The sequence below is a fragment of the Nerophis ophidion genome, linkage group LG19 (assembly GCF_033978795.1).
Source record: "Nerophis ophidion isolate RoL-2023_Sa linkage group LG19, RoL_Noph_v1.0, whole genome shotgun sequence".
Classification (NCBI taxonomy): domain Eukaryota; kingdom Metazoa; phylum Chordata; class Actinopteri; order Syngnathiformes; family Syngnathidae; genus Nerophis; species Nerophis ophidion.
Window position 1 is genome coordinate 18,015,963 of NC_084629.1, and position 12,543 is coordinate 18,028,505.

Here is a 12,543-nt window from a genome sequence, read left to right on the forward strand (position 1 = left end):
ATGTACTTTGATATAGGCATTTACCTTAGTGTTACAAACATGTACTTTGATATAGGCATGTATTTTGGTGTTACAAACACGTACTTTGATATAAGCATGTACCTTGGTTTTGCAAAGACTTAGTGTTACAAACACGTACTGTGCTGTAGGCATGTACCTTGGTGTTACACATATATACTTTGATGTAGGCATGTACCTTGGTGATACACACATGTACTTTGATGTAGGCATGTACCTCGGTGATACACACATGTACTTTGATATAGGCATGTACCTTGGTGTTACACACATTTAATTTATTATAGGCATGTACCTTGGTGTTACAAACATGTATTTTGATATAGGCATGTACCTTAGTGTTACAAACAAGTACTTTGATACAGGCATGTACCTTGGTATTACACACATGTATTTTGATATAGGCTTGTACCTTGATGTTACAAACATGTACTTTGACATAGGCACGTACGTTGGTGTTGCAAAGAGTTGGTGTTACAAACACGTGATATGCTGTAGGCATGTATGTTGGTGTTACACACATGTGCTTTTATGTAGGCATGTACCTTGGTGTTACACACATGTACTTTGATGTAGGCATGTACCTCGGTGTTACACAAATGTACGTTCATATAGGCATGTACCTCGGTGTTACACACATGTACTTTCATATAGGCATGTACCTCGGTGTTACAAACATGTACTTTCATATAGGCATGTCCCTTGGTGTTACACACATGTACTTTGATATAGACATGTACCTTGGTGTTACACATAAGTACTATGACATAGGCATGTACTTTTGTGTTACACACATGCACTTTGATATAGGCACACACCTTGGTGTTACAAACAAGTACTTTGATACAGGCATGTACCTTCGTGTTAGAAACACATACTTTGATATAGGCACGTACCTTGGTGTCACAAACACCTACTTTGGTACAGGAATGTACCTTGGTGTTACAAACACGTACTTTGATATAGGCACGCACATTGGTGTTACAAACACGTACTTTGATACAGGCATGTACCTTGGTGTTAGAAACATACTTTGATTACAGGCATGTACCTTTCAGTTACAAACATGAACTTTGATATAGGCATGTACCTTGGTGTTACACACATGTACTTTGATATAGACATGTACCTTGCTGTTACAAACACATACTTTGATATAGGCATGTACCTTGGTGTTTCAAACACGTACTTTGATACGGGCATGTACCTTGGTATTACAAACACATACTTTGATATAGGCATGTACCTTGGTGGTACACACATGTACTTTGATATAGACATGTACCTTGGTGTTACAAACACATACTTTGATATAGTCATGTACCTTGGTGTTACATACACGTATTTTGATATATGCATGTACCTTGGTGTTACAAACACACACTTTGATAAAGGCATGGACCTTGGTGTTACACACATATACTTTGATATAGGCATGTACCTTGGTGTTACAAACATGTACTTTGATATAAGCATGTACCTTGGTGTTGCAAAGACTTGGTGTTACAAACACATACTTTGCTGTCGGATGTACCTTGGTGTGTAAATGTATACAGTATCATGTTAGACGTCGAATCATTGCTAGGTCTGAGAGGGAGGGGGGGGGAGGAGGGGGGGGGGGGGGGGGGGGGGTTGCACATCTGAGGTCCTCTCAAGGTTTTATAGTGAAGATTGGGTGATGGGATGGAATTATGGATGTGATTTTCTCCCTGCCCACTGGGTGTGAGTTTTCCTTGCCCTTTTGTGGGTTCTTCCGAGGATGTTGTAGTCGTAATGATTTGTGCAGTCCTTTGAGACATTTGTGATTTGGGGCTATATAAATAAACATTGATTGATTGATTGATGTACTTTGATGTAGGCATGTACTTTGGTGTTACACACATGTACTTTGATGTAGGCATGTACCTCGGTGTTACACACACGTACTTTGATGTAGGCATGTACTTCGGTGTTACACACATGTACTTAAATGTAAGTATGTACTTTGGTGTTACACACATGTACTTTGATATAGGCCATGTACCTTGATGTTACACACATGTACTTTGATATAGGCCATGTACCTTGGTGTTACACACATGTACTTTGATATAGGCCATGTACCTTGGTGTTACACACATGTACTTTGATATTCGCCATGTACCTTGGTGTTACAAATATGAACACAAGAATGCTTCAAAGTTATAAAGGAAGCCAAAGGGTTACAGTCACTTCACAACAGGTCAGATTTCCTTTATGTTTGTATATTAACATATGGTGAGATCACCATATTTAGTTTCTTTGTTTTTTGAACCAATATCTAGCAGTCACATACCTGGTAATTTTATTTAGAGATATTGAGTCAGTATAAGTTCCCGACACAATTTTGCATGTTTTTAAAATATTTGGTACATCATTTATTTTGTTGCGATAGCTAAACATAATTACAGTTGCAATAGTTTTTGTTTCATTTTCAACAGACTGCTTAAATAATAATTATTGGCAAATGTAATCTGTGAAATAGTTCATTAACTTGAAAAGTCCTTCACTTTAAACACAATGACATTCACCCTTTCTTATGACGTTGCATTACACACCATTACACTAAATGTATGACTATTCCTTGCAGTTTCGATGAATTGTTTTACAATCCTATCTGCAATGAAAGCCAGGTTTGTTTCCTAATGGCCGAGTGTATGCCTTCCATGAATATTCACTGTGCTCCCCATAAGCTGCGGGTTGCTATTCAGAAGAAGTCTGGGAAAACCAATAGTGCATATGATACCTGTTATGCTGGGTATGTAATTATATAGTATAATATAAAAACAAATCTGAAAAATTTAATTCTTTTTTAAAGTTTAACTTGTGTAATGCTTAAGTTTTAATGCATGTAATATTCATTCTGTTTGTGTAAAAGTTCAACATTTAGGATGAGTTCAAAGTTTTTAACCCTCTTGTCATATCTAGGTATTGCATAAATGACAATGATATATATTTATATATATATATATATATATATATATATATGTGTGTGAGTGTATGTATGAAATACTTAACTGTCAGTGAATTCTAGCTATATATATTTATTTTATTATATATATAAATAAAATAAATAGTTGAATTTCAGACGGCACCTATCAAATACACAGTAATTAAAACACAGTTGTTCTACTAACTGTACTGTGCTTGCTGGTTACAAAAATATTTGAGTAACGTCACTTCCGAGTTTCCAGAAGATGGCGCCAGTATGTGCTTTGGCCTGGCGTCTCTAGCTGTCAGCTGTGTTCATTTTTGTGTTGTTTGCGTCTATTTTCGTCTCTGTCGTCCTCTCCCCCGCCACCTGCGGGGCTGTGTGTCGGGCCCCACCTGGATTAGCTGCGCCCTTGGACTGTGCTGGCCCCCGCCAGGTTCGGTCTTGTGAACGCAAGATCTTTGACAAACAAAAGGTTTATCCTGAAGGATTTCTTCACTTCCCGCGGACTTCCTCTGTGTTACGGAAACATGGCTGAGAGCCAGTGAGTGAACTTCTGCCTCCGGAGTGTTCCTACTTTAATTCTCCGCAGCCGTCCGGTCGAAAAGGAAGAGAATTAGCAGTCGTTTTTAAAAATGACTTTGAATGCCGTCAGATTCGCCTGCAATCCTCCTTTTCAAGCTTCGAACTGTGCATGTTTGAGCTGGAGGGGGTGTGGCTTCCAGCTCGGGCTGAATTTCGGGAGAAAATTTCTTCCGGGAGGTTTTCGGGAGAGGCGCTGAATTTCGGGAGTCTTCCGGAAAATCCGGGAGGGTTGGCAAGTATGACTCGGCCGGGGTTTGAACTCACGACCTTGCAGTCTCAGGGCGGACACTATAACCACATGGCCACTGAGTTGACGCTGATGTTGACTCTTCTGAGTTGACAGAAGCCGTTTCTGTAGGTCCATTCCGCACCAGTGTTCTTCTTTTTACGGTAACTGTTGATGTATAGCCCCATGTTTACTGAAGATCCGTGAGTCTTTTGTAGGCGTCCAATCCACCCACATGTTATTAGCGTTTTTAAATTTCCTAATAACAGCCTTAATCCATTTTATTTTCATGTCCAAGTCTTTTGGAAACTGGTACAGTTTGAATGGTGGATAACAAACACATCTTCCTGAGCCAAAATAACACTCATGAATGTCACACATGGTTTTTGTTTCCATCTCGTGAGGTGATATAATGTACTATTAGTACATCCACAACTGCACAAATTGTCTTCGGCATATAGAAAAATAGACAGGACGCGGAATAAACAATAATTCAGGAATATATGTACTACTATTCACGCTAAAGACTAAAAACAAACCACGAATTGACGAAGTTTACTAAAAAAGTATGGAGTTGCTTGGCTTTGTTTATCCCTCAAGAACTTTGACATCAATAAATTGGACATGCGCAGAAGCCTACTTCGAACTGGTCCATCCCCCATATACTGAATAAACACGGTGTTAAAAGACGCATATTACCTGTACAGCTGTGAGCCACTTGAGTCACAGTCTTGTACTTGGAAGCATCCTAATTTAAAAATCCAAAACCGACCCAGCTGTTTAAATGTTCTTTTTTCAGACTTGCTATTGGTGCCATGTATTCATCCTAGCCTCTGGTGAGGACGGTCACATTCTCCGTTCCCTCCTTCCCAGCTTGCTCTCTTTGTCTTTGTCCTTGTCTGAACTTTTTAAAAGCCTCTTTCTTTCTTTGCGCTGTCCTCTAATCCAAATTTCAATATGAATATGATCAGCTGGACTCTTGACGCTATTGACACAGTCTATTTCGACAAGAAAAAGAGGTTCTGAGGGAGCCTGGACTGCCCTGATGGAACCATCGCTGCGGGGTTACGTGCGAGACTCCTGGAACTCATGGAGGATCATGTGCCTCTCAGCTCTTTCCATCGAGGGACGTCGAAGACATCTACCTATTTGGAGTCTGTGATCACGGGAGGCACTTGCTGATTGGGCTGGGCATTGCTCTCGTGTATCGACAAATTCGGAATACTGATGGCAACCACTCAAGGAGCCAACGGCTGTTTCAACGCAATGGAAGGATTGGATCGGGCTGTAGGAACACAGACGTGCGATTTCTGAGTTGAATCGCAAATGGATCTCATCTTGGAAAAGTTTGCAGAGAAGGAATAATAATTGGAACTGAAAGAGTTCCAGCATGGACAAGCAGAGAAGACAAGTCAATATTTTGTCTTCTCGAAGGAAAACAACTTTTTAGCTACAATTTGGACTCCCTGAATGCCCTTGCCATGGAGCAGGCTGTTTTTGAAGAAATCTCCCGAAGACTCGTCAAAGATAGACGCTTTTGACCTTCCTTTTTGTCAACAACATCTGTGTAGCTGAACCCTCAGCCATACAAAAACACTTCACCTCTCCCGAGTTAATTGGGCATATACACACACACATGACCCCAACCCTTAAATCAACACCCTCACCACCGCTTATCTCTATGGGGTTGTGAAATGGCTGAGCGGCGCTACAGAGCGAACAGCGGGGCCTCCGCAAACCCACCCCTCCCTCTGTTGCAAGTTGGTGTGATATGTGTATGTTTTAATGTGTGCCATGCTATGTGAGGTTTTTTCCTTTGGACTCAGACTAGACCTCTGCTGAGGGTCTAGCCTTGGACTGATATTTTTTTACTCCCCCCCCCCCCCGCCTTTCCTAATGTCACCCTTTTCTTATCTTTTTAAGGAGCGCTGTAACCGGCTGATCTTGTCCACCCACCCCCTGTAACGTATGTCTGCTCTTAGCGGGACTGTGCCGAAAATGTAATTTCAGTTCTGATGTGTCTTGTACATGTTGGAACGGACAAATAAAAATGATTCTGATTCTGATGTTTGTTTACTGGCCACTTGAATGACTCTGGTTCTCTTCTTCTGCCGCATCATTGAGACGTGTGCCCCTCCTGCTGCCCCCTGCAGGTCATAGGAAGTACTGCATGTATGTTAGTATCATGTTAGACCCGCTCGACATCCATTGCTTTCGGTCCCCTAGAGGGGGGGGGTTGCCCCACATCTGAGGTCCTCTCCAAGGTTTCTCATAGTCAGCATTGTCGCTGGCGTCCCACTGAATGTGAATTCTCCCTGCCCACTGGGTGTGAGTTTTCTTGCCCTTTTGTGGGTTCTTCCGAGGATGTTGTAGTCGTAATGATTTGTGCAGTCCTTTGAGACATTTGTGATTTGGGGCTATATAAATAAACATATTGATTGATTGATTGATTGATGTGTTGAAACTGTATGGGTTTTATAGCGGTTTGAATAATATTAAACACAGGCTTTATGTCACTGCACGTTTATTTCAAGTGATTATTCAACATTCAAATTATTCATAATTTTCCTGGTGTGAACATTACCATACAGAAATAACAATATATATTCCCTATTTCCCATTAAGATATGTGTATATATATGATAAAAAGATACATTGCACTTCGACAGTTACAGCCTTCGGGCAGCAATTGAATGTGTTTTTTGGTGTTGTTTTTGTTGAAAACACAAAAATCCACAATGGCGTGATGCGATCTGATAAAAACACGTCATTCGCTCACCAACAATGTGGACACAAAAGGTAGCGGGCTCCATGAATGGACAATTAAGTCGCCATGTTGACTGTTTCAAGTGCAACACACTGCACTTCTTAGCGTGAACTCAAAAAGGTCATAGTAAGCATGGAAGTCTAAGTGTTCATATAGAAGTATTCAAATTGGGGCAGCCTGTGTTGTTCGTACCAAAGTGTGCGATTTGGTACATACGGAAGTTTGTGAGTTGAGTAGAGAAGTGTGCGAATTGAGACACGATCCAAGTGTAAGTACGGAAGTTTGTGAATTGAGTGGCGAAGTGTGAGAACTGAGACACTGCCCAAGTGTAACTAAGTGTAAGTGTGACTTGAGTACAAAAGTCTAAATTGAGACATAGCCTTATCGTAAATAGCGAACAGTCCAAATTGAGATAGAACCTAAGTATAAGTTCGGAAGTGCCTTAATTTAGTACAAAAATGCGAATTGAGAAACAGTGTAAGTTGAAGTTCCTGAATTGAGTACTAAAATGCAGATTAAGACATGGCCTAAGTGTGAGTATTAAAGTGTGCGAATTGAGTGGAGAAATTTGAAAATTGTGTCAAAGTATGCAAATGACGACATGGCCCTAAGGTAAGTATCGAATCGTGTGAATTGAGAACAAAAAGTGTAAATTGAGGCGTAGCCTTATCTTGAGTATAGTCTAATTCCAGCCGTCCATCCATTTTCTACCGCTTGTCCCTTTCAGGGTCGCGGGGGGCGCTGGAGCCTATCTCAGCTACATTAGGGCGGAAGGCGGCGTACACCCTGGACAAGTCGCCACCTCATCGCAGTCTAATTGTAAGTACCGAAGTGCGCAAATTGAGTAGAGAAATGTGCAAATTGAGACATAGCCGAAATATAAGTTCCGAAGTGCCTATATTGAATGAGTGCGAAAGAGCGAATTGAGAAACAGTCTAAGTGTCAGTTGACGATTGGATTGAGTAATAACGTGCCGATCAAGACACGGCCTAAGTGTAAGGACATAAGTATGCGAATTAAGTACAAAAGTATAAATTGAGATGAAGCCTTATCTTAAGTATCGTAGTGCGCAACTTGAGTCACAATTTAATTGTAAGTACCGAAGTGTGCAAAATGAGTAGAGAAGTGTGTGACTTGAGTCCAGCCTGACTGTAAGTACATAAATCCGCTAATTGAGTACGAACGTGTAAATTGAGATGTAGCCTTATCGTAAGTATCGTAGTGCACAACTTGAGTCACAGTCTAACTGTAAGTACTGAAGTGCGTAAACTGAGACATAGCCGAAGTATAAGTTCTCTCCATTGATTAAAAAAGTGTGACTTGAGAAAGTCTACGAGTGAGTTTAAGTTCTTGAATTGAGTGTTAAACTGCCAATTAAGACAATATCAAAGTGTAAGTACCGATGTATTCCAATTGAGAAATGTGAAAATTGAGTCACAAAAAGTGTAAGTACCTAAGTGTGCAAACTGAGCACAAAAGTGTAAATTGAGATGGAGCCTTGTCTTAAGTATGGAAGTACGCAAATTGTGTGGAGAAAATTAAAAATTGAGACACGGCCTAAGAGTAAGTACTAAGTGCGTGAATTGAGCATAGAAGTGTGCGACTTGAGACACAGCCGAAGTATACAGTAAGTACAGAAGTGTACAAATTGAGTACAAAAGTGTAAATTGAGACGTAGCGTTACCGTAAGTACCGAAGTCCGCAACTTGAGTTACAGTTTAATTGAAAGTACCTAAGTGCGCTAATTGAGACATACCGTAAGTATAAGTTCATAAGTGCCTACATTGAGTACAAAAGTGTAAATTGAGACGTAGCGTTACCGCAAGTACCGGAGTACGCAACTTGAGTTACAGTTTAATTGAAAGTACCTAAGTGCGCTAATTGAGACATACCGTAAGTATAAGTTCATAAGTGCCTACATTGAGTACAAAAGTCTAAATTGAGACGTAGCGTTACCGCAAGTACCGGATTACGCAACTTGAGTTACAGTTTAATTGAAAGTACCTAAGTGCGCTAATTGAGACATACCGTAAGTATAAGTTCATAAGTGCCTACATTGAGTACAAAAGTCTAAATTGAGACGTAGCGTTACCGTAAGTACCGAAGTGCGCAACTTGAGTTACAGTTTAATTGAAAGTACCTAAGTGCGCTAATTGAGACATACCGTAAGTATAGGTTCATAAGTGCCTACATTGAGTACAAAAGTGCAAATTAAGAAACAACCTATGTTTTTGCTGGTCCAGAAGGCTCCAGTTAAAACTGGACTAGTTTCTACTTGCCAGCACGACTGCATTACAAAGTCATCCCATTAAAAAATGAAGGTTCGGAAGGTCCACACCGTGGAAGTCAGTCCAAGTCGCCATGGAAACAACCTGAGAAGACAAGCAGTGCAGGTGCTCAGACCTCATCGGTCACGTATCAGCGGTTAAGGCGTGTCTTACCTAATTGGTCCAAGTCATGCTGATGATTGCAGCGCTTCTGTGAGCATATTCCGACCTGGCAGACCTGCGTCTTCGTCTCTTGCTCGGACCACTGCAGTTCTGAGACAGAGTTAAAGACACGGTCACATTGGGGAATCATTCCCGAGGAGGACGTGCCTGGGAAAGAGGTGTATACCGGGGCGCAGATCTGACTCTGCTTGGCACACAGGCGGACGTCACAGTGCAGGGAAAGCTCGTAGTTGTCTCCGGCAAATCGGAACATGTTGAAGTTGAAGAAGTTGGACACTCCCACTCCGTTGACGTTGACCTCGATGGTGTCATCGGCAGAGCTGGGACATCTGCAACAGAGGAAAAACATGGCAACTTGGCTCCTCTCTGTCGCTTCGAGCGTTCAGTGACGTGTGTGTCCGCTCACCCGTCAGTGATTAGCTCATGTCTCACAGGCCCGTCACTATACGAGCCGTTGGTGGCCCAGCAGGAGTCGGTCACCAAGGCCACGGCGCCGTCATCCAGCCCTTCCGTCTTCAGTTCTATGTAGACGGTCTGGTTCAGCTGGATTTCAGTGTTGTGCCGCACGAGGCGCTGGCGGTCAGCGTCCAAGTAGGCCTTCATGATCAGCGTGTAGTCCCAAGAGTCGGAAACCACACGTTGCATGACAGAGCTGCAGAGCGCACACAAACTTCAGCACCAAAGTCTTTGTTGATGCAGAGTCCGACCTGTAAGCTCAACTCACTTGTCTTTAAGTCTGAGGGTCAAACTTTGCCGCTCCGGCTGGTTCTGGTAACAGGAAAAGTTCATGTGGAACTCGTCGAAGTGCGAGACGATGTTGGTGGTGTTCTTGCCGATGATAGCGTTCATGTACAGAACTGTGGTGTCGTTGGCCTGCAAGGTTACGGACATGGGTTACTGTGAGGCACCTCGTATCCGCATGGACGCCACGGTGGCGGTCGAAGGAGACGCCCACCGTGATCACGGCCCCGCAGGCATTCCGGCTGCTGTTGAACGTGAAGGTCACCATGTGGTACGTGTCCCTGTGGCCTCGGCACGAGTCATCTTTGAGGTGCAGGTCACGGTAGTCAAAGCCCTTCTCCTCCAGGAGACAACTGGGCAGAACCAGAGTCGCCGTGTTGTCCTCGCAGATTGTCGGACCGCCTGGACATCAAGACACGGGTGATCGGATGGTGCTCATGTCTCCAATGGTATATTTCCCACAATAGGGGTGTCCCGGTTGGATATTGACACCTTGGGGTTGTGTTTAATCAGTCATGGTCTTCAGAGGGTCAACTGACCAAAAACTGTTTCGATCACCTGAGAAATATCTCTATAGTGAGAAATATGCTGTCAAAAATCAGATCTGGAAATGCAGTGACTATTGTCATTCTTTTTTGACTTGTTCAGTAGAGTCAACTCTAAATCAATAAATCAAACTTTACTTCTATAGCTCTGCCAGACGTGCACCCAGAACTGCCCGCACTACCCCCATTCTGTCCTGTCTTCTTGGCTTCCAGTCCAGTTTCGCATTGAGTTTAAGATTTTAGTCCCGACTTTCCATGCGCTGCGTGGTAAATATAGGGGTAAAAAAAAAGATTTCCAAATGAATTGCGATTTTTATTTGTATCGATTCTTTATTGATTAAAAAAAAAAATCAAAAATATATTTTTTCCCACTCAGGCATATCCTATTGTTGATGCCCACACGTTTTCAGCAGGCGAGCTACTTTTCAAATGACCACATATACATATATATATTTATGTACAGTCGTGGTCAAAAGTGACCAATAATTTCTACAACTCTTATTTTTTTGTGATAGAGTGATTGGAGCACTTACTTGTTGGTCACAAAAAAAATTCATGAAGTTTGGTTCTTTTATGAATTTATTATGGATCTACTGAAAATGTGACCAAATCTGCTGGGTCAAAAGTATACATACAGCAATGTTAATATTTGGTTACATGTCTCTTGGCAAGTTTCACTGCAATAAGGCGCTTTTGGTAGCCATCCACAAGCTTCTGGCAAGTTTCTGGTTGAATTTTTGACCACTCCTCTTGACAAAATTGGGGACAATCTGTAGAAAATGGTGCATTTTATTCTTTTCTTTTTTTGGTGTACAGCACTTTTTGTTTGGTAATTCCCTGTGTATGAAAAGGTCGATATAAATTAAGTTTGATTTTATATATATATATATATATATATATATATATATATATATATGTGTGTGTGTGTGTGTGTGTGTGTGTGTGTGTGTGTGTGTGTGTGTGTGTGTGTGTTATGTTTACTTTTTATCACATTGTAGTGTTTTTAAAGTGTTCATTTATTTACTAAAATAGAGACTTTGGTCGAGGCTACAACATTTACATTGTTTCTTATTGGGAACTACGCTTCACTATACAAACTTTTGTATTGATGAACCATGGTCAAGAACCAAATAGGTTCGTACATTGAAGCTTCATTGAACAAAGTTAGCTGCTGGCGGCTTCTGTTAGCTGGGGGACCAAAAAAGTAGTACATACTTTTTTTTTTACAGAAATGGGCCTATACTGATCCCAAGTTAAAAGGGTCTGGGACATGAAAAGACACTCTCCTAAGTGGTCAGGACCGCCACCAACAACTCACCTAAAGTTTGGTTGGTTCTGTACTCGCAGGCAAACTTGGCCCGGCAAAAGCAGTTGATTTGACCGTTGATGCCGCTGGCACAGAACTCGTGATCCACACAATGTGTGTGATTGCAGAAGGTGTGATTTTGTGCTGCAACAGGAAAATGGACAATAAGAACTTTGTTTTTGTATCTCTGGAGTGTGACTGACAGGAAGAAAAGCTCTAACTAGCCCAAGTCATTCAGCCTCACCTGTTGACATGCATGTTTCCATACAAGACCACATTACTCATCTTGTGTTCATTGCAAGACTGCCAGGTGACAACGGGACGTAAAAAGTGCAAAATGGTGGCACTCACGGCAGTAAGCCTCCTCCCTCCAGCCCTCTGTGTGTTCCGTTGTTGAATGTGTGACCAGACTACAGGCTTGGTCGTAGGCCCACAGGAACTGGCATCGGAGTCCGTCCGTGTTGGGGTAGCGGCACAGCGTGTTGTTGCAGGCCTCGATGTACGGTTCTGGGTCGAGGTACTCGTGGCAGGAGCTGAAGCTGCCCATGCGCATCATCTCACATCTGCAGCGGGAAGGACATAACAATAGGTACACCTGCAGGGCTTTATGTCCAGCAATAAAAGACACCGCTTTTTTTTAATAGGAATAGTTGCGTGATCTGCACGTCAGCTCAGCTCTACAGCATTCACACGCGACATCTTCACAAAGAAGTGCCCCAGTTCTAGAGTTTTTTAGGAAGCTCACCAAGGCGGTCAACGTATTAGGGATGGGACATGTTGATAAATGCGTTCATTAAGGGCTACAACCACAAGGTTGGCTGATCATGACATGGTTGTCATGGATAAAATGATACTTTGATTCTGGTAAACTTCTATTCAGCCGTGAGTTGACATGTCCTTTTGTACTAGCTGTGGTCAGGTTGAACATTCAGAAGACCATAGCATCGCTTCGAAA

The 12,543-nt window shown here is 42.1% G+C and overlaps 1 protein-coding gene across 1 annotated transcript in view; it reads right to left on the bottom strand.

Moving 5' to 3' along the window:
- Positions 1-6,286: 6,286 nt before the first annotated feature.
- Positions 6,287-12,543, bottom strand: part of LOC133538078 (alpha-tectorin-like) — a 31,156-nt gene continuing 24,899 nt past the window's right edge. The window contains exons 12-19 of the mRNA XM_061879362.1: positions 11,940-12,151; positions 11,601-11,732; positions 9,952-10,139; positions 9,721-9,869; positions 9,403-9,648; positions 9,163-9,325; positions 8,988-9,086; positions 6,287-8,918 (exon numbers count right to left, since the gene is read on the bottom strand). Of these exons, the coding sequence (XP_061735346.1) occupies positions 8,988-9,086; positions 9,163-9,325; positions 9,403-9,648; positions 9,721-9,869; positions 9,952-10,139; positions 11,601-11,732; positions 11,940-12,151 (1,189 nt within the window). The 3' untranslated portion in view covers positions 6,287-8,918. The remainder of the gene's footprint in view (positions 8,919-8,987; positions 9,087-9,162; positions 9,326-9,402; positions 9,649-9,720; positions 9,870-9,951; positions 10,140-11,600; positions 11,733-11,939; positions 12,152-12,543) is intronic.